Source organism: Podarcis erhardii (assembly GCF_964252035.2).
Source record: "Podarcis erhardii genome assembly, chromosome: Z".
Lineage (NCBI taxonomy): Eukaryota > Metazoa > Chordata > Lepidosauria > Squamata > Lacertidae > Podarcis > Podarcis erhardii.
The window spans coordinates 18143080-18165287 of NC_138504.1; the positions used below are offsets into that span (position 1 = coordinate 18143080).

Here is a 22208-nt window from a genome sequence, read left to right on the forward strand (position 1 = left end):
TTCAAGTTGCATCATAGTGATTGGATCCGGTGCATGTTTACTGATTGAAAAACCCCAACTATCGCTGATAAATAAGAATCGAACATCCATGAATACTCATGACAGCAAGTGCTGTCACACTATTTTTTTTGGTTGTGAGCTTTTAAAAATTGCTTAATGAAATTGGTTAATGAAGCAAAAACAAAACAAAGATGATTCCCCCCTTTTTTTCTCTTGTTTTTCATGATACTGTACATACAAAAGAAAAGCGGTTGAGTAACTAAAAATCAGGTGGTTAATAAACTAAAATGCCTTTTATAAAGCAGCACCCAGTATTAATCATAGATTTTTAGAACACTTCCTATGCTTCCCTTCCCACACAATTGTTCCCCAACAAGGAAAGAATAGGAGCTATAGGATAAAAAAATTACTGCGCTCCCTTGTCATGTGGGTACCAAGTGCTTTTTCTCCTCATTTGATAATAGAGTTTCCTGCTTTCTGTGTTTATGCTCAGGTTAAAACACCCCAAGATGGTGCTGCACCAGCCTGTGTGAGCCAAAAGCCTCTGAATGGTGCCATTGGGCCACAGATGCCTCTTGAGATGAATCTCTGCTGGAATGAGATTAAAAAGAAATCGCACAGCCTTCGGTGAGATGCTGGGAGATACGTGGCAAAGTGCCTTGTTTTCCTTTGGCTTACAGAAGCCAGTCTGACAGATACTGAAGCCAAAGTTGAAATCCTCATGGGTGAGAATAGACAGTGCAGGGATGGGAAACAGTTGTGGCTCTGGTCTGGACCCTGCGAACCAGCTTTGGCAAGCAGATGGGGCATCCTACCTGTCAATCACACAGTGTCGCTTTGATGTCACACAACTGGCAGACAGGTTGTCCTGCCCACCTGTCAAAAATCTGTTGGACGCTTAGGAACCGCTGTGCAAAGGGTGTTGCTAGCCCTATGCTTGGTACTTGCAAAATGCAGGTTTTTTTTCTCCCTGTCCCACATTAGCTGAAGGGGAGAGGAAGAAAGAAGCTGCATTTTGCAAGCACTGGCTGTGTGAGGGAGAATTATCTCTCACGGCCAATGTGGGGCAGGGGGAGAAGTGGGAGGTCACGAAGCCATTTTTCTCAAGCCATAGGCATAATGATGTCAGTTGACATCACTTGTGACATCAGCCAATGGACAAGGGAAGGGTTTAATTCTGAGTATCCAAAACACATACTTCTGAGATGGTTTCATTTGTCACCCTCTTAGCATTCTGCTTCAAATACTTCGCTTCCCATCTCTGTGGTCTCATTCTTTTTTGCCTGCTTCCCACCTTCATTTCCTCAGGGCTCGCTTGGAAGCCTTCTCAGACCACAGCAGCAAGCTGCAGATTCCCTTGCAGGAGATCATAGACTGGCTCGGCCAAAAAGATGAGGAGCTCTCCGCCCAGCTGCCGCTCCGTGGGGATGTCCTCTTGGTTCAGCAGGAGAAGGAGAGGCATGCGGTAAGTGTCCCAGAGGGCATAGCATGGCATTAAAGGGGGGGGGGTGAGAATAAAGCTGCTAATGGTTATTAGGCACAATGTCTGCGAACTACCTCTATCAGGATAAGAGGAAATAATATGCCTCTGAAGTGGACATCCCATGAGCATCTGTTGGGCTGCCGGACTAGATGAGCCTTTGGTCTGATCCAGAGGGACTCTTATTATGCTGCTGGGCTACAGCCCATCATCCCAGACGCACGGTAGCCATGCTGGCTGGGGCGGCTGCAGTGAGGGCCCTATACCTTAAAAGGCCCTCAAGTTGCCTTCTGCAAATTAAACCAACCTGCCAAAAAAAAAACCACACTCCACAACCAGGGGCTCACCATGGAAAAGACCCTGTTTCCATGCACCATCCACCTAATTTTATTTGAAGGAGTATATTGAAAGGCTGTCTCCTCCAAGTCTAATTAAAAGATAGATAACCCCAAGAAGTGAGAGCAGGGGGCTTCAATTGCAAGGGCCTTGTCTGCTATGGTGAGGTGGACTTTAGTTCTCTTTTATAATAGTCCTCTCTAAATATGCATCTGTACATGTAAATTATCGTATGTAGATCCATTTTGTCCTCTCTTTTTGGCAATGGTTAAGCAGACACCTTATCTGTGGCAGTGCTTTGGAAATACATAAGTATAGCTGTCAACCTTCCCTTTACTTGCAGGATTTCCCCCTATTCCAGCGCCATTTCCCGCTGCTTCCTGCTGCTATCCCGGATTGTTAGATATCCCATAGACTGTCCCCGAGACAGGTGATGCTGCTGATCCCTTATTTTCAAATCTGAAAGTTGACAGCTATGCACATAAGCTCCCCTGTCCTATGCTATGTGTCAGCTGAGTGTGCTGCAAGGTTGGCAAGGTTAGGCATTTGCCAGGGCCCCCAAGACCAGCAGAGGGGGCCTCCCTTTCTGAACTACGCTACCATTGCCACTTTGCACAGAGTGCCAAAAAAACCCAAGGCAGCCTAAGAGAATTGTTAGTTCACCCCACTTTGAACTCCCACCTCTTTCAGGCTGGAGGCACCCCACTAAGGGTGACATTCCTGAGGGTACCCCAAATCCTCGCACTGGAAGGGGTGGTGTTATGTGCCCGGGAAACAACATTGCCGCTCACTTAATCTTTCCTGCTTCTCTCTCCTTGGCACAGGCATTTATGGAAGAGGTGAAGTCCCGGGGGCCCTACATTTACTCTGTCCTGGAGTCTGCTCAGGCCTTCCTCACTCAGCATCCATTTGAAGAAGTGGAGGACTCCAATTCCGACAGCAAAGGTTTACGGTCCTACATAACTTTAGCTGTCTCCCCCAGTCCGCTCAGGTTGCACCTTCAAACAAACTCTTCTCGTTCTGCTGGGGCAAAACCAAAAGGCAATGCTAGCTCACTGGCACAAGGTTTTTATGCTTCCAGGCTAACCTACTGACCTTCTTTGTCACTATGGAGAGATCCCATAATCCTTCCCTGAATACTCTATGAGCGCATTTGGAGGATAACATACTCCTGACCTCCAGAAGGATACAATAGAAGTTAATCTCATTCCTAGATGGATGTCTTGAAGGCTGCAGGAAGGACAGATTCCCTTTTAAAATGGTGATGATGAGCTACATAGGATGGACAGGGACATCCCAAAGGAATTAAGGAAGTCAGGTGCTCAGGATTGGAGGGGGCAGGGAGGGGGAGGTACCAGACTGGAGTCGATGTTACTATTAGTATTGCTGTTGGTATTACAATTCATTACCTGCTCTTCACCCCAGGTTCCAGGGTGGGCTACAATAATTAAAACACAATGTTAAAAACAGTTAAAAACAACATAAAATTACAGAAGCAGGCTGGGTCCTAAAAATATACATCTCAAGTATCAAAAACCAGGTTAAAGAGGTGTGTTGTTGTGGAATCGCTCAGGCCTGCAAATGTTTTATTTCCCAGTATGATAGGTACGGATGGTGGGAGTTGTATTCCAAAAAACAGCTGGAGAACCACATTTGGGAAACACTGGGTGTTGGCAAGAGGCACAGGGAACTTTAGGCAGGCCCTCTGAACCCCCAGCCCACCTTTTCACAATTTATTATTTATTCATAAAAGTATTTATATACCACCCTCTCACAAAAGACCAGGGTGATGTTCTGCTAATAACATTTAACTGCAATACAAAGTGCCTATACCTGTTTGCCTTTCTGCTTCTACCCTTCTCTGAGTTCCTCAGGGCTGCCACCCTCATGCTTGACCTCCAGATGAGTTGCCCTCAGTCTTCTTCCTGCTCTGTTTCTAGATGTTTCCCCAAGACACCGGATCCAAAACATCAGTCGTTTTGTGTGGAAACAGGCCACTGTGGCCAGTGAGCTGTGGGAGAAGCTCACTGCCCGCTGCGTCGACCAGCACCGCCACATCGAGCGGACCTTGGAGCAGCTGCTGGAGATCAAGGGCACCATGGAGGAGCTCAGCACAACCCTCAACCAAGCTGAAAGTGTGAGGGAGACTTGGGAGCCCATTGGAGATCTCTTCATCGACTCTTTGCCAGAACACATCCAGGCCACCAAGGTATGACCTGGAGGCACTGGCAGAGGAACGGGGGTGGGTGGGGGAGCATCCGGCACCATCAGGGAGGGGGTACCCCCAGACATGCCGCCCCCCCAGACATGTGCCGCACACCTCCCCACTGCGCCAGGCACCACGCCCCCAGGACACACACCACACCCCCGCGGGCGGCATGTCCCGCCCCTGGGACATGCGCCAGCCCCGCCCCTGCCTACTCTCCTCCCACGGTGCCGGAGCATGCAGCTTCGCCACTGCCTGGAGGGAGGGAGTGGGCAGACACTGAGGTTGCCAAAAACAACCAAGGAATCTTGTGGCACTTTAAGACCATAACTAATTTATTTGTGGCATAAGATTTTGTGGGTTAAAGTCCACTTTATCAGTTCCATGAAGTGCAATCCTTCAGCAAGACCCTTGAACTGTGGTTCCCAACATCTGACAACCAGAGAGCTGTTGGGCACTTAAAAAGTGATCCGCAAGGGACTTGTGAGTGGAACAACCTTCCTGTCTATCTTGAGAGGTCTGTGATTGCGTCACTGAGTGCATTAAACCCCATTTGTAAACAATCGAAGATCATTGGTTGCTGGCTTTCTTCTTCTTCGTCTTCTTCTTCTTCTTCTTCTCTCTCCTTCTTTCTGACTCTTTCCAACTTCTTTTTCCTTTGGGATGGGATGGATCTCCAGTTGTTCAAAGAGGAGCTGTCCCCCATGAAAGATGCAGTGAAGCTTGTGAATGACCTTGCACATCAGTTGGCTATCTCCGATGTGCATCTGTCCATGGAGAACTCTCGTGCCCTGGAACAGATCAACACACGTTGGAAACAGCTGCAGGTGAGGGAGGGGACACAAGAACCTTGTAGAGTTGGAAGGGGCCCTGAGGGTCATCCAGTCTAATCCCCTGCAATGCAGGAATCATACATGACAGAAGGCCATCCAGCCTCTGCATAAAAACGTCCAAAGGCAAGTCCACCACTTCTTTTGGGAGTCTGTTCCTCTGTTGAACATCTCTTACTGTAAGAAAGATACCCCTGATGTTTAGTCAGAATCTCCTTTCATTTAACTTGAATCCATTGGTTCGGATCCTACCCTCTGGAGAAAACAAAACTTGCTCCATCCTTCATGTGTCACCCTTTGAGACAGTGGTTTTCAACCAGTGTGCTGTGGCACCCTGGGGTGCCTTGAATGATGGTCAGGGGTACTGTGGACAACACTGACCTCTTTCCCTCCCTCCTCTGATGCCTTCCTGCATCTCTGCCTCCCCAAGGCTTACACAGCTGTTTATTGCAGCAGCCCTGGCTATAAGCTCTGCAGGTGAATGGCTTGTCTCCCTCCTTAAACTGTGTTGCCTAGGACTGTATGCAGTACTCCATGTGTGGTCTGATCAAGGCAGAATAGAGTGGGACTATTACTTCCCTTGTTCAGGACACTATATTCTGTTGATGAAGCCTAGAATAGCATTAGCATTTTTTTGCTGTTGCATCCTGCTCTTGACTCAGGATAAGCTTTTTGCTCTACTAAAAACCCTAGGTCATTTCCACATGTACTAGTGGCAATCCACGTCCCCTATTTTATATTTGTGTAGAACTTTATACTTGCTTGCCTGGGTGGAGGGTAGTGTTTGTGTAGAAACCTCATGACGTTTGTGTGGATGGAATATAGCCTACTCTGTAAAGATAGGAGGCACATCTGGGTTCTGTGCTGGACAGGCTGAAATGCTACATGTTTCCCCTCCCCCAATTTTCTTTAATATTTCCAACCTCTGCATAGGTCTCCATCAATGACCGGCTGAAGCACCTTCAGGACGCCCACCGAGACTTTGGGCCAGGATCACAGCACTTCCTTTCAAGTACGTAGACAGCTGAAGGCATTGTCACTTTGGAGGGGAAGAGATATTCTCCTTTCTCCTTAGCATGTTTCACATGTGCAGCTGAATGAGATGATAGAATCTTGAGGAGGTAGAATACATAGTGCCATTTCAGGCTGCAACTGCATGGTGCCATTTCTGTAACAGTTTTTATTATTATTATTCATAAAAGTAAACCTATACAACAAAAACAGGACAACTTGGTACAAATTTGTGGTCAGCGGCCATGTGTACACAGTTGGTAATTAGGCATTAATAAAGGACAATAGAATTATAAGAACATGTGGTCAGGATACCATTATTATTATTATTATTATTATTATTAATCTCTTTCCTCCTCCAAAGTTCATTAAGGCCCAGCTTCAGTGATGCTTACTTAACATTTTACATACGCCACATTTTTTAAAAAAAGAAAACCCTTTTCTATGAAAAGCAAGGCAGGACCAAAACTGACTAATGCTAATTGATGCCTTTTGCCACCCAACCATTCTTGCCATTTCTGCATTCCAAGGGCTCTGCTCACAGAGGTTGTCCTTGAGGTGGTCCTACCACAGATCCTTGAGCTGGGTTTGGATATTGCCCCAAGACTGACTCATTGCTAGGCTACATGTGTTTCATAGCCTGGGTGAATACTGAAACTTGATGTCATGTGATGCGTATGCTGCCTGTTCACTTGCCCTGAGACTGCTAAGCTTGTTAAACAAGTCTCACCCCCCTAAACGATTTTAAAATGTGCTTGGTTTATTTTCAAAACTTCAAGTGGGCCCAGATTTTCTTTTTTTAAAGAAACAACAACAACTTGCCTGTGGACTTCCTTTATGACTGTTGTCACTGTCATTTCTAGTTATCATTCCCACAGTCCTGAATAAAGCTTTCCTTAGCTTTGACAAAGGGACTAAAATAATCTGATGTGGGGACAACATTTTATGCTTAATACAGTTACTATAATTAATTAATTGCTTTAAAATATTTGCCGTTGGCCAGCCTCGAGGATACCATTTTTAATGTTTAAACAGTCTCCCCAGTAGTAAAAACAAAAACGGACAAAAAAACCCTAGCTCATCAAGGGAAAATGTTTAGCCCCACCTGTTAAGTTGTGGGTTGACATAGCAGACGACACAGCGATTTCTCCAAAGCAGCTCTTTATTTTGTAAGCTGGAATAGAACTGACTAGCAAACAGCTCAGCCGGCCTGCTTTTATAGGCAGCCGGCTGTCAACATTGTAGCAACAACAACCCAGAGTTTCCCGCCTAAAATAACTGACATGGACCTGAGTGAAAACTATCTACAGACCTGAGTGAAAACTATCTACAGTATCCCCCTGCTGGCCCAGGGTGAAACTTCACTACATAACACCACCCACTTCCTGTTGTGCTAGTTTTCTTCTGGCAATGATTTATTTGCTTATTTTGAACGGAAAAGTGGAATGGAATGGACCATCTGGAGAGAAAGCACAACTAATCAGCTGGAATGTCCTCATGCTGAAGATGATATTATCAGCACCACTCAGTCCACTGTTTCCCATTGTTTGTCGCCCATAATTAAAAGCTATACTGCCTGTGATATATGTGATGCATTCATTTCCATTGCAATAGCTGCACCATCTATTGCTTTCTCAAGCTTATGGCCAATGGTCAAGGATGATGGGAGTCCAGCAACATCTTCCGGGCCACATATTTCCCCATCCCTGTTCTAGTGACCCTGGGAAAGGAGCTGAACACACTAACAATATTTTAGTAAGGCATTTGCATTTTAGACAGGCAAAAATGGGAACCAAAAGAAGGGATATTGGGTTGTATCCATTGCAAATCCTACTAAGAGTAGATCCATTGCAATTAATGAACATGATTAACTTAGATCCACTAATTTCAATGGGTCTATTCTGAGTAAAACTTTGTTGCATAACTGTGTTTTTCCAGGTATGAGGATTAGAAAATAGAAGTAGTTGCTGGTAAATAATTGGGACATTCAAATCACATGCAAAGTGCTTATCAGCCTTTTCTGTCTATCTCCTCTTTCTATTTTTTTCTTGCAGCCTCAGTCCAAGTCCCCTGGGAACGAGCAATTTCTCCCAATAAGGTCCCATACTACATCAAGTGAGTGTGCAACAGCATCTGAATGAGTTTCTGGTCTTGTCCTATCCCTTGTGACCGAGAGCAGTATTCAGTTTTTCTTGCCACATATTCAGGCATCTTACCCACCACCTACCCCCACATTGCAGTCAATATGATTTGTAAGTTCTCTGTGGGACACTGTGGGAGCCTGGGGTCCCCAAGACACCCACGTGTTTGAACCGCCATATTGCTTTATTTCATGACTGGCATTGCTGTGATTTGCACATCAGCATAAACAATTATTTATCCGTACCTACATCCTCTGGGATTTTCCAGGACATTCCTTCTCCCAATCCCAAATCACACAAGGTGTCTACAGTTTTGTTTTGTTTTAAATATAATTTTTATTAAAGATTTCTTAGTTTACAAAAAATACGTACATTGTCTGTTTTTTCAAGATGTGTTTGCTACGGATCAGTTTCATTTGTTGTGAGACATTACTGTTGCATGCAGTGTTAGGTTTGGAAGATAAGAGGGGGGGGAGGTGGCATGGGGGGCAATGCTTCCATTTTTCTACTTAGTGTATGTGTGGGTTTTTGTTTCAGCGTCACTTGTGCGGGTTCTCTTTCTATATACTATTTCCCATACTATTTGGTACCATTGGTCCATGACAAAATGTCTACAGTTGTACCGGTATACAACTCTTGAAAAAATATATATTTATACGTGGAACACACATGTAAACATACACGGCCTAGGACCCTCGTACCTATGGGACCGCCTCTCCTGGTATGCCCCGCGGAGGACATATATATAGCAACACCCTAGAGGTCCCGGGCCCTAAGGAAGTCAGATTAGCCTCAACCAGAGCCAGGGCCTTTTCAACATTGGCTCTGGCCTGGTGGAACACTGTGTCTCATGAGACCAGGACCCTGCAGGATCTGATTTATTTCCGCAGGGCTTGTAAGACAGAGTTGTTCCGCCTGGCCTTTGGCTTGGAATCAACTTGATTCTCTCCCCTTTTTTTCTTTTTTCTTTTTCCTTCTGTGATGGAACTCCTATTTGGGGACTTCCCTGGCTTTTTTCTGGCCCACGTAGGACCAGTCTGGATAGTTGGCCTTGGTGAAGATTTGACGTTTTCATCCCCAAAAAGTTTTTGATTTGAGTTTCTACTGAAATGAGGCTGCATTTTAATGTTGTATTTTAATCTTGTTTTAAGTTGTATTTTAATCAATTGTTTTTATACTTGGTGTTGGCTGCCCTGAGACCAGTCTTGGCTGAGGAGGGCGGGGTATTAATAATAATAATAAAAAATAATAATAATAAATTAAGAAGAAGAAGAAGAAGAAGAAGAAGAAGAAGAAGAAGAAGAAGAAACTTCCTGTTACTGAATTCCTCTCAACATCTTTATCTTTTCAGCCACCAGGCTCAGACAACATGCTGGGACCACCCCAAGATGACTGAGTTATACCAGACACTGGGTAAGAAGGACTTTAAAGCCTGCAAGGTCTGCATCACAACTATTGTTATGGACCACTAGACAGTCTGCGAGTGGGAGGAGAGGGAGAAGCGTCTGCACTGAATGTGATGTCTTTCTCAGGGTGCTTCCTATTATTTGAGCATTCATCCGGATTTATTTGCAGGGAGATCAGATAATGTTGGCTATTTATTCTGATTTGCGTGGCAAGTTCCCACCCCCTGCCCCTCGTCCCCGGTGGAAATAATGACACATGACACAATTATTAAGGTTAATGGGCTAAATAACACCACAACTTTATTGGTTACAGTTGATGAGCGGTATTGGCTTAGGCACTGGTCCTAACCGACTATATCCGACTTCAGCCCGTCTGCCCGAAGTCCGGGAAGGGTTAACCATCAGTAGGGGGAGTCCTGCTGATGCACATCAACTAGGAACTCCCCCAGAGTCACCGCTCGGGGGTGTGCCTTAGGTCCTCACCTCCCCAGGCTTCGGACAGGGCCACGAACAGCTGGCAGGCGGCAGGCCACACCCCCAGAGCTAGCCGATTGGCTGGCCAGGAGGTGACGCGGCCGGGAATCCCCCCCAGTCACGCGGGAGCTGGGTTCCAGCTGCCGCGCACGTGGTGGGGCCGTGAAGCCTGCAGCTCCACCTCCTCTGAAGGGCGGAAGTGGCTTTGCTTGGACAGTGGAGTTAGTTGACATTGTGCCGGAGCAAGTGTCATCCACCCACTTTCCAATGCATTTCCCTCTTCAATTTCCTTATTGTAAAAAGTCAGGTCTTTTGGGGAGGAGAGTTTGTTTGTGCAAGACCTCCCTGTCAACTATTTCATAACATGAATTTGCCCCTGTGTGGTTAAATGCCACTCAATAATAGCAACAGGCTGGAAGCACCCTCATTTTGGGATAAAGTGAAGGACAGGGGGATGCTTCTCGGTCCAATTTTGTAACATGAACCGCAAGAGTTGTGGTGTTGTGGTCAGAGTGTAGGACTAAGACCTGGATGACCGGAGTTCAACTCCCTGCTCAGCTATGAAACTCCTTGGGTGACCTTGAGCCAGTCACAGTTATGAGGGAAAAATGTGGAGGAAGAAAACTATGTATGTCACCTGCAGCTGATGGGAGTTGAGGTTCAAAGCACTTGCAGTGCATGAAGTTGGCAAAGCAAGAATGACAAGGAAATAGTGCCACCCTTAGTGGAGGACACCAAGTTGGCAAAGGACAGCCTGTGGTTTCATTTTTCTTTCTGTCCTTATCTACAGCTGACCTGAACAACATCAAGTTTTCTGCGTATCGCACAGCCATGAAACTGCGCCGTGTACAGAAGGCCTTGCGATGTAAGCCCCAGAATTCCCTCCTCTTCTTCCTCTTGTACCAGCCGTGTTGCCTAATTAGGGACAATTTTCACATTCTATAAACTGGAGCTACAATATGCATGAAGGAACAACACACAAACATTCAGTATTTGTTTTCCACTTATTTCTGTGTCTTCTCATATTTTTATTGCCAGGACCTCTAATGCTAGAATGAAGAGCAGTGGCAATAAAGGACATCCTTGTCTAGTATCATTTTTCATACTGTACCTCTCGCTTAGGACATTAAAATTGTTTCTTTTTCATTTTTCTTCTCTTAAGAGTTCAATCATATTCAATATATGCCTAGTGTTATTTCTTAACTGCCTCGATGGCAGGAAACCTGTTTGATCTTCATGTATGAAATTTCTTAGAATTGCTCTCATTCTTTTTGTCATTATACAAGCTGCATATATCTTGTAATCATTGTTCAATAAGGAAATCGGCCTATATATTTTAAGCTGGAGTACATCCTGCTCTTGTTTAGAGATTAGTGTAATATATACATTTTTCCATGATGTTGGTATTTGCTTTCCTGTGAGGATTCCATTCATTAAGTCTTTCAGTGGGGATGTTAACACATTTCAAAATATTTTATAGTAGGAAGCCGGAAGGTCCCCGCCCCCCGCTTTAAAAATATAAGGCAGTACAGAAATGAAATTAACAACAACTGTCAATTGCAAAGGGTGCTTTTTTTTTATTAGTTGGTAGCATGGGTGAAGCCATTTTGGTGTGCCTTGAGTTGTTTTCAAACTCAAAGACTTTGTATCTTTTTAATTGTAGCCCTCATTATCTTTGTCATGTGGGGAGGGATCTTTCTTGCTTCCTGTGACAAATCTATAACAGGTTTGTTTTTTGTTTTCTCATCTCCCACTTCCATTTCTGACCACCTTTTCTCTGGGTGCCACAGTGGACTTGGTGACGCTACCAACAGCCTTAGAGGTCTTCAGCGAACATGAGCTGCAGCCCAGTGACCATGTGATGGATGTGGTGGAGGTGATCCACTGTCTGACCGCCCTTTACGAGCGGCTCGAGGAGGAAAGAGGCATCCTGGTGAACGTCCCCCTCTGCGTCGACATGACCTTGAACTGGCTGCTCAATGTTTTCGATAGGTACCCATAAAGGCATCCATACCAATAAGAGATGCCTCAGCAGACTAGTAATGTTTTAATGTGATTGTTTTATTGTGTATTTTAATGATAGAGGCTTGTGTTTTAATGCTTGCGTGGCGCTGTGAGTAAAACCAGTGGCGTAGCGTGGGGGGTGCAGGGGGGGCCGGCCGCACCAGGTACAACATCTGGGGGTTAGGGTTAGGGGGCACAAATCCACGGGTTTGGGGGCGCAAATCCACGGGTTAGGGGGCGCAAATTACTTGCCTTGCCCCGGGTGCTGACAACCCACGCTACGCCACTGAGTAAAACCTCAGTGCCTAGGACTTGCTGATCGTATGGTCGGCGGTTCGAATCCCCGCAGCGGGGTGAGCTCCCGTCGTTCGGTCCCAGCTCCTGCCCACCTAGCAGTTCGAAAGCACTCTTAAGTGCAAGTAGATAAATAGGTACCGCTTAATAGCAGGAAGGTAAACGGCGTTTCCGTGTGCTGCGCTGGTGCTGGCTCGCCAGCTGCAGCTTCGTCACGCTGGCCACGTGACCCGGAAGTGTCTTCGGACGGCGCCGGCTCACGGCCTCTAGAGCGAGATGAGCACGCAACCCTAGAGTCGGACACGACTGGCCCGTACGGGCAGGGGTACCTTTACCTTTTTAAACTAGTTTTTATACTTTGTAAACTGCTTAGAAACCGGTTTCGGGGTATAAAAAATCATTAGGAAGGTGCAGAGTGTGGCAGTGTAAAAATGGGCTTCACCTGTGGGTCCTCCCCATTTGTGGAATGCTGTCATGCCAGGCACCATGACTATCTGTTTTAAAACATCTGAATATTGTTATCCTCCCAGGCCTTTGACTTTAATCTCCTGCTTTTCTCTTTTAGTGCAGGGTTTCCCAAACGTGGGTCTCCAGCTGTTTTTGGACTACAGTTCCCATCGTGCCTGACCACTGGTCCTGCTAGCTAGGGATGATGGGAGTTGTAGTCCAAAAACAGCTGGAGATACAAGTTTGGGAAATCCTGTCTTCGTGGGATGGGGTTGTTCTTTTATACAAATTATTGTGGGCATTTTCAGTTGTTCTATGCCTCTCGTTTTCCTGCTTAAATGTTTGTTTTCGTAAGTTGCTTTGAGTTCACCTTTCTGAAAAAAGCAACACAATGGTGATTACGATAGGAAATCCACAAGCAGTGTATTGTAGAGATGGTTGTTCTGTGTTCTAAGCACCTGATAAAAGCAGGCAGACTGCCTCTAAACATGAAGTTTCATAAAGTCTGTGTCTTCAGGGGCAAAGGTGGATTGAATTTGTTGGTATCTCCACTGAGGCTTCTGTCAATGGAGACTGGCATGTGGTCTGGATGGCTATGATGTGGCATTGGAAGGAAAAGCCTGTTTGTTATAGGTTGGGTTTGCCAAGCAAGACACAGACCACCAGCCATGCCCTGTTGCCTGCAAGGTGCTATGCACGCACCCTGCTTTTGCAATTGCAGGCTGGAAATGCATGTTTTTCATTGAGCTCCTAGTGGGCCATCATGCCTTTGCAGGCCTGTTCTGGGAGGCCTGGTTCTGCCAGCACTGTTTGGTGGAAACCACTGCAGTGTCTCCTCTGTTGTGCAGAAATTGGGCACTTGTAAACCAAACAAAAAAAGGGGGGTTTCCAGGTTTCCCCCCACCCCGCTCACCCTGCGCCTTTTGTCTTCCAGTGGACGCAGCGGGAAGATGCGGGCTCTCTCCTTCAAGACAGGCATAGCATGTCTGTGTGGCACGGAGGTGAAGGAAAAATTTCAATGTGAGTCATCCGGGGGAGATGGTTGATGAAACCAGAGTGTGGGAGGCTTTCAGGTTTGGAAAGGTGGAGAGAGGCGAGTGCAGGAGGAGTCACAGCTGCATCCCAACTCACCTGCCTGCATCCCTTCCAGTATTGCACAGATGGAAATGTGGCAGGAAGCCTTTTATATTGCTCCTGTTTCCGGCAGCGGAGGAGAGAGCATTCTTTCATGGGTTCCTCGTCCCACTTGCATGAATAGGTCTGCACACAAAACAGTCCCGCACATGCCATCCTGCATGACAGAAAAACACCCTCTCAGTTCCAGTCCTGCCTTGCTCCAAGGAACAGGGCTTCCACAGTGCTCCACTGAGTTTTAAAGCAGACCAGCTATTTCCCTCCTGCCTATCACAGTGCTGACAGGTGAGGAATGTCCAGAGAGATGAATTAGCTCTTCGTTGTCTAAAGTACACTTGCAAATTAGGAAAAGGCAGGACCATCAGTCCTATGTCTCTCAGCCATTCCTAGGTGTGCAGTTGCTGCGACAGAGAGGACCTGCCCCTGACCTCAGTTTATGTACCTCCCCCACCCAAGCGGCACACAAGCAGCTGGAGACTCTGCCTGCGTGTAAGCTTCTGCTCCTCCCACTTCAGTCCTCTTCTGGTCCTGGGAGACAGCGGAGCAGGAGAGCTAGGAGCAGGACAAGGAGATGTGGAAGCCCTTGACTCTACACCAGCCTGACCTATCTCTCCCTCCTCCTGCACCTGTTCTCCCCTCTCCAATCCTGCAGCTTCTCCTGCCTCTGACTCTCGTCTCCTGGCTCTTACAGGCTCCCCCAGATCACTGATCCCTTCTTCCAAGCCAGCATCCAACCCCCCACTCCTTTTCCTGGCACCCACTCATCAAAATCAAGCCACAACTCCTCAGCTTCTAGCCATTCCCTGAATCTGCCCCTGCAGGGCGGAAGGCAATTGGCAACATGCAAGGGTTCTGCAACATACTAGTTTACAGGGGCTGCGCATCCTGTTTTGCCACCTGAGGCAAAACAGGAAGTGCCACCTTGCCCTGCCCTACTGCTCCCACCGCTGCTGCCATACTTGTTGCCGTTGGCACCACTTGTCTGCCTGCCCTTCTGCCTTTGCAACAGGTACAGGAGCAAAGCTGCCATCAGTGCCATTTTTGGGCAATATATTGCCTGATTTGGGCGAGATATTGCCAAAATTATGCAATATCTTTCTTTCTTGCAAGATCTCGTCTGATTTCAGGTCCGATTTCAGCTGATACTGGTGCTGCTTCAGCACCACCTGAGGTCCACCCACAGTACTGCCACCTTAAGAACTTCTGCTACCTGAGGCAGCTGCCTCAGTTTGCCTAATGGCAAAGCCAGCTTGGGGGGTTGGTTTGAAAAGGTTACTCGCAGAAAGAAAGTTTTGCAAACCTCTGCCTTAGGGCATATCTTTACTACAGGTATAGTTGTAGAAATGCAATTTTGTTGGCATTTTAATGTGAAACTAACTAACACACACTTCTCAAACCAATATGCAAACCAAAACAAAGCTGTCCTTCAGAATTTGCACTTCTCTGAATTTTGTGGTACATTTCTTCAACCAAACAATCTGGATGAAAAAAAGCATGTATTGGGGAAAGTGGTGCATAAAATGCAAAATATTAGTGAAAATATATGTACAAAGATGCACTACATTGGAGAATTTTATATATATATATATAATTGTTATTTGCTTTCGTAGATTTTCACGGGTACAGGAATGCAGGTTTTGGTGTCCTCGGGTGTCTTCCCGTGTAAAAGTTGGGGTGTCTCTACGGCCTCCCCAAGATACACAAAGAAGGAACACCACTCAGACCAATAGTCAGCTCCATAGGCTCACCTCTACAAAATCTCGCTAAATTTCTCGCCAAGCAACTTCAGCCCTATGCAGAATCCATCTCTTCACACGTACCAAACTCCTTCCAGTTCATAGAAACAATAAAGAAGCAAAACCTACATCCTAATGACCTACTTGTGAGCTTCGATGTTGTATCTCTCTTCACACAAGTGCCCATTAATGAAGCCTTGACAGCTATTCAAAACAAATACAATCCCCCCGAATACATCTTGGACCTGACCAACCACTGCCTAACCAACACGTACTTCATCCACAATGGACAAAGATACAAACAGATAGAAGGAGCACCTATGGGATCACCCCTCTCACCGGTCATCGCAAACCTGTACATGGAACACTTTGAAACCAATGCTTTAGACAAGTCAGAACACAAACCCAAACTTTGGCTCAGATATGTTGACGACACCTTTGTAATTTGGCCACACGGGAAGGAAAAACTGGATAGCTTCCTCACACATCTCAACAACTTACACCCCAAAATACAATTCACTATGGAAATAGAAGCCAACAACCAACTTCCCTTCCTTGACGTCCTAATCTACAAAAAACCTGATGGCTCCCTAGGACACACTATCTACCGGAAAAAAACACACACCAACCGCTACTTACATGCACAATCACACCACCACCCTGCACAAATAAACTCCGTAGCCAAGACTCTCATCTCCAGAACCAAACGCCTGGCTGACAAAGACCACTTGACAACTGAGTTACAGAATCTCTCAAACGTGTTAATTGCCAATGGATACCAGCAAAACAGGATTACGAAGCTAATCCAAAAGGAAACACCCCCCAAAAACCAAGACACAGAAGAAAACAATGGCATGGCCCTCCTTCCTTATATCAAGGGCACTACAGATAAAATTAGCAAAATCCTCCATAAACACAATATCAAAACAGCCTTTTGCACCAACCAAAAAATAGCCAATATCCTCAGAAACCCCAAGGATAAAATCCAGTTGGAAAACCAAGGGATCTATGAAATACCCTGCAAAGTCTGCCCAGCCACGTACATTGGACAAACAAACAGGCGAATAAATGCACGTATCGCAGAACACAAGAATGCCGTCAAAAAAGAAGAAAAAACTTCCTCTCTTTTCCAACACATGAAAGAAACAGGACACGAAATTAATTTTGCAGATTCCAAATTGCTCTTTAACACGGAACATCACCACAAGAGAATAATCATGGAAGCCATCGAGATAGAGAAACACCCTCACAACATGAACAAGCGTGACGACACATCCCGCTTGCCAGACATCTGGAAATTAGCCCTCCCCACAAAAACTGACACCAGATCCAGAGGCACACAGAACGCCAACACCAATCAACCACACCAGACCCAAACCCAGACCCTCTCCACAGATGAATTACAGACACCATCCAGTAGCCAATCCATGGTGGCACCTCCGGATGCTGCACCCCCCTGCAATCCCTACACAGATCTGGCTGACACAAGCCACAAAACCACAGCTCGCCCCTATACACGAAGCCAAGCCAGAGCACAACTAAGTACAGTACAGCCATCTTCTCAGGAAAACTCTTCACAAAGTTCAAGAGGTCAAGACACAAAGACTTTAACAACTAATCCACACCTAATGACCCACCTAAGTGGTACTCAGGATATCACTCAAGAAATCACTCAAGATATCTCTCAAGTAATTAAGGAACAAAAGAAGAAAAGGCACACTAACCTGGGAACTTCCTCTCTGCCCAGAACATTGGAGGCTATACACCACACCCCCTCTACAGTATTTATAGGAACTCAAACACTGAGATCCTGCTCTGTTCCAGTAACAAGAAGCCGAAAGCACCAGCCTGAAGATGACGAGTGAGACCTCGTCGAAACGTCGCCTAGACACCCCAACTTTTACACGGGAAGACACCCGAGGACACCAAAACCTGCATATAATTGTTATATATATATATATATATATATATATATATATATATATATATATATATAATTGTAATATATATATATGCGCCAAAACTGAGCAAAAATATGTTTATTAAGAGAAATCTGCACAAAATTGCTGCTGAATTTTCATGAGGTTTTTTTGGGGGGGGAGCAGCAGGAAACAACCCTGCAAATTGTTTTATAAAAAGGAGAAACTGAGAGAAGTTGAAACTGACAGATTCCTCTATCTTTAGTTGCAGATTATTGTAATCATCATGACTTCTCTCAAAGGATCCTGGTAATTGTAGTACCCTTAACAAACTGCAGCTCCTATGATTCTTTGGGGAATACCTTGACTGTTTAAAGTGGTATGATACTGCTTTAAATTTATAGTGCAGATGGGCCATGGTTAAGAGTGATACCTTCTCTCTTTCAAAGCTTGACTTTCACCACTGATGCTTGTCTTTCCCCATGTTTTCATAGCTCTGGGAAAAGCTGCAGTTTGAGTCTCTCTCCTTTCTTTCTCTCTCTGTCTCGTCCTCCCTCCCTCATCCCACCCTTTGTGGGGGCCCCATGCTCTTCCCTCGCACCTTTCAGATCTCTTCAGCCAGGTGGCAAATGCCAGCGGACTCTGTGACCAGCGGCACCTTGGCATCCTCCTTCACGAGGCCATCCAGGTTCCACGGCAGCTTGGGGAGGTGGCAGCCTTTGGAGGGAGCAACGTGGAGCCCAGCGTTCGCAGCTGCTTCCGATTTGTACGTGACACAGGTGGTGCTTTGTCCACGTTGACGCTACGAGAAGAGATTCCTTTTGCCACGAGAGTTGTTGAGGGAGCCAGTGGGTCATGTTTCTTGGGTGTCTCTCAGTGGCTTAGGAGTGGCTTTTCTGTGGTTCCTTCCCTCACAGCTGCAAGTTACGTTTCAAGGCCTGTTGGCACATGGGTGGGCCCAGTTGCACAGCTCCCCCCCCCCCAAAAAAAACCCAACAGCCACCTGAAACGAATGGACAAGTGGGGGGGGGAGGCCTCATGGTTCCACCCACCTTCCACTCGGCTTTTAACGTTCCAGCAACGGTGCAGGCCACGCCTCCCCAGCCACCTGATTGGCTGGGTGGGCGGACAACGCGGCCGGGATTCCCCTGCTCTTGCAGGGGCTGAAACCAGCCCCCGCTCACGTGGGGTGGGCGTGAAGCCCGCAACCCCACCTCCTGGCCAGGTCCAGAAGTGGTGTTATGTTTCTACCATAACATTAAAAGTTCCTTAGTCTTTTAATAAGAAGCTACTCAACTGCCTTGACAGTCTTATCCCTTTGTTTTCGGTTTGTCGAATTTATGAATCACTTCCCACAACCAAAAAGTCCTGAAGAAATTTAAGACATGCATAAAATGCAGTAATTGAAATACATAAGCTTATAGCAAGCATAGTCGGAGTAAAGACACCCAGTCTTTGGTGCTGCCCACACACCCAGAAAAAAACCCCAAACTTCTTTTCCTGGCACCAAAACAATGGCAGAGTTGGTGCCAGGCAAGATTCTCTAGGGAAGAGCATTCCATAGACAGAAAGCTACTACAGGAAAGACAGTCTTCAGATGAAAGTCCACTTAGCATCAGGTATTGTGATGTGACTTAGGCTTAGGACCACCTTTCTTCATAGGTCCTTAAAATCTTCAGTATAGAGTTTTCAATGGGACACTCTGCAAACTGAGGTGAAGTGAGTGGATATCAGGAAGATGTCCTTCTTGGCTGGTAGTACCCCAATTGTGGAATGTTCTCGCCAGCGAGGGTCTCCTGGTGCCTACAATGTTATCTTTTTGACACTAGGCAAAGGTGTTTTGCTTTTGTTTTGAGCCAAGCTTTCCCCCTTATGTTTTGATTCTGGTTGTTTCAATGCTGCTTTGAGACCTGCCGCCTTCTTAGTTTTTACATTTTATTGGTATTGGAAGCGTTGACTGCTTTGCTGTGTATTACTTCTTAAACAGAAAGTACACTGGGAATCGGAAGGGTGATATAAAAAAAAGTCTTTAAAGATCACAATGTAGAATTTCAAGGAATTTTTATGCACTATATCGTTTTAAGCAGATTAAATCATTTGTAGGAGCAGGGAAGTCAGTAAGATCAGTGCCATTTTGAAAGGGAAAGGGGATATATGTACCAAATGTGCAGCCCTGCAATCCATTCATATGACTAGCGATCAGCACCTACCTCACTTCTCTTCCTCTTAGGGCAATGGGAAACCAGCAATTGAGGCTATCCAGTTCCTGGAATGGGCTAACCTGGAGCCACAGTCAATGGTGTGGCTGGCAGTCCTGCATCGAGTGACTATAGCCGAGCAAGTTAAACACCAGACCAAGTGCTCTGTCTGCCGACAATGCCCAATCAAAGGATTCAGGTACGGGGTGTGCTACAGTATACAGCTTCCCATATGCACTGTGATAACAGGGTCTGGATTAGTTGGGCCAGTGGTCTGATCCAGCAGAGTTCTTCGTCTAGGCACATGACATTTGATGTCCACAGGTCCATTCCCTCTGTACATAGAGATACCATCTAGCTATTATAAGTAATAGCTGCTGATAGATCTTTTCCTCCATAACTCATCATATGTTCCTATATTCAAATGCAATCCTACAGCAAAAACATCCTTGCACATTGAAACACTTATTTCTATGTACTCATTTTCTATGTTGAAGCCTTAAAAAAAAGTGGAGGTGGGCATTAATAAGAACGTCGGGAGATGCCTTATTATTTTGTATTATTATTTATTTATTCAATCTAGATACCACGCTTTATCCAAAGATCCCAGGGCAGTGCACAACAGTTAGAGCACATTTTATGGAGCACAAAAATAAAAACATAATAAAAAGCATAATCATAAAATAATCATAATAGCAACCCCCCCTCCCCAAAACACGGCCTTAACAGATTATTAAATGGCCAAAGGCCTGGGTAAAGAGGAATGTTTTGCCTAGCACCTAAAGACATGTAATGATGGCGCCAAGCAAGCCTTTCTGAGTCAGGCTATTCATCCATCTAGCTCAGTACTGTTTACTCTGATTAGCAGGTGCTCTCCAGAGTTTGAGTCATGGGGGCATTCCCAGTCCTACCTGGGATTGAATCTGGGAATTTAAGTGTGCAAGGCAAATTCTCTACCCCTGAGTAATGGTCCTCCCCAAACATACAAACCCTACTTGCATCCTGATATGGGTGGAGTCTAGGAGATGCTTTATTATTTCGATGCTGCTGGTTTTATGACCCAGCCCTGATTGCCCTTTGTTCCAGGTACCGAAGCCTGAAGCAATTCAACGTGGACATCTGCCAGACTTGCTTCTTGACTGGGAGAGCCAGCAAAGGCAACAAGCTGCATTATCCCATTATGGAATACTACACAATGGTAATATAGGAGTTGTCTGGAGAAAACTGTTTGGGGGACACTGGTATTTGACCAACGACACTGCTCATGTTTGACCAATGAGCTGTTCATGGAGCAAGCTCTGGACCCATTACTTAGGCCTAGGCCAAGGGTGGGGAACTTCTGGGCCTCCAGATGTCGTTGAACTCTAGTTCCCATCAGCTCCAGCCAGCATTGCCAATTGTCAGGGATGATGGGAATTGTAGTCCAGCAACACTTGGGGCAAGGCTCAGGTTCCCCAGCTTGGCTGCATAACAAGTTACCAGCATTACCAAGCCTACCCTATTTTTAAAAAGGTATGGGAAGAATATACACTTTTCAATAGAATAAAAATAGGCTATCATACCACACTTGACCCAATGTTCTTTTATTCAGCCTGCACACAAAAATACAGAAAGAACATAGAGGACTGACTAGTCATATAATAGCTTCTAGACCAGAATATGCTAAATATGAAAAAAATAACTACAACACCATATATAGAATAACGGAGATTAAAATATGTGGGATTTGACAGTAATTGTAGCCTGACCTATACTGTTGCAAGTTTTGAATAAAGCTTTCTTTCTTACTCATAGGTAAGAGCTTTTGTCGTAACATTTAGGGAAGTTTTTAATGTTTGAAGTTTTATTCTGCTTTTAATGTTCTGTTGAAAGCCGCCCAGAGTGGCTGGGGAAACCCAGCCAGATGGGTGGGGTGAAAATTTTATTATTATTATTATTATTATTATTATTATTATTATTATTATTATTTAGGTTGGGAGCCAGGACAGTAATGTCCACCTTGACATCTTTTCTAAGAACAAATGAGAATTATCAAAGAGGAAATGGGTTTCTGGAGAACTGGACACCTGTTTTTGCAAACTGAATTTAATGCTGGATCCACAACTATGCTTTTAAGAAAAATTAACATGAAGGGTTGTCTTCAACTAAATTCTGCACAGAGTAGACCCATTTAAATTAAGGGTGGCCTAAGAAATTAATGTCAATTCATTTCAGGGGACCAGATCTGAGTATGACAAACTCTGGATACAACCCAAATAACTTTGAAAAACACTATTAGCAAATGCATGAAAATGATTTTCAAGTTAGGATCAGTAGTATTCTGTATATTTTCTATAAGGTTAATCTATTTTTTATCTTAAGTTTACAATATATAGTGTATGAATCACTATAGTGATTGTGCAGGAAACAGGTGTGTGAACAAAGCCTTAGTCTCCTCTGTTCCTCTCTGCAGACCACCTCTAGTGAGAACATGAGGGACTTTGCCACCACCCTGAAAAACAAGTTCCGGTCGAAGCAGTATTTCAGCAAGCATCCCCAAAGAGGGTACCTGCCGGTTCAGTCCGTCCTGGAGGCAGATTTCATTGAAACGTA

At 45.4% G+C, this 22208-nt stretch overlaps 1 protein-coding gene across 6 annotated transcripts in view; it reads left to right on the forward strand.

Moving 5' to 3' along the window:
* Nucleotides 1–22208, forward strand: part of DRP2 (dystrophin related protein 2) — a 61204-nt gene that overhangs the window by 22805 nt on the left and 16191 nt on the right. For all 6 annotated transcript variants that reach the window (XM_081847942.1, XM_081847944.1, XM_081847946.1 and 3 more), the window contains 15 exons: nucleotides 494–627; nucleotides 1309–1465; nucleotides 2641–2761; nucleotides 3757–4025; nucleotides 4703–4849; nucleotides 5786–5864; nucleotides 7918–7978; nucleotides 9356–9417; nucleotides 10675–10749; nucleotides 11675–11876; nucleotides 13564–13649; nucleotides 18027–18184; nucleotides 19649–19815; nucleotides 20703–20814; nucleotides 22069–22205. In XM_081847942.1, the coding sequence (XP_081704068.1) occupies nucleotides 494–627; nucleotides 1309–1465; nucleotides 2641–2761; nucleotides 3757–4025; nucleotides 4703–4849; nucleotides 5786–5864; nucleotides 7918–7978; nucleotides 9356–9417; nucleotides 10675–10749; nucleotides 11675–11876; nucleotides 13564–13649; nucleotides 18027–18184; nucleotides 19649–19815; nucleotides 20703–20814; nucleotides 22069–22205 (1967 nt within the window). The remainder of the gene's footprint in view (nucleotides 1–493; nucleotides 628–1308; nucleotides 1466–2640; nucleotides 2762–3756; nucleotides 4026–4702; nucleotides 4850–5785; nucleotides 5865–7917; nucleotides 7979–9355; nucleotides 9418–10674; nucleotides 10750–11674; nucleotides 11877–13563; nucleotides 13650–18026; nucleotides 18185–19648; nucleotides 19816–20702; nucleotides 20815–22068; nucleotides 22206–22208) is intronic.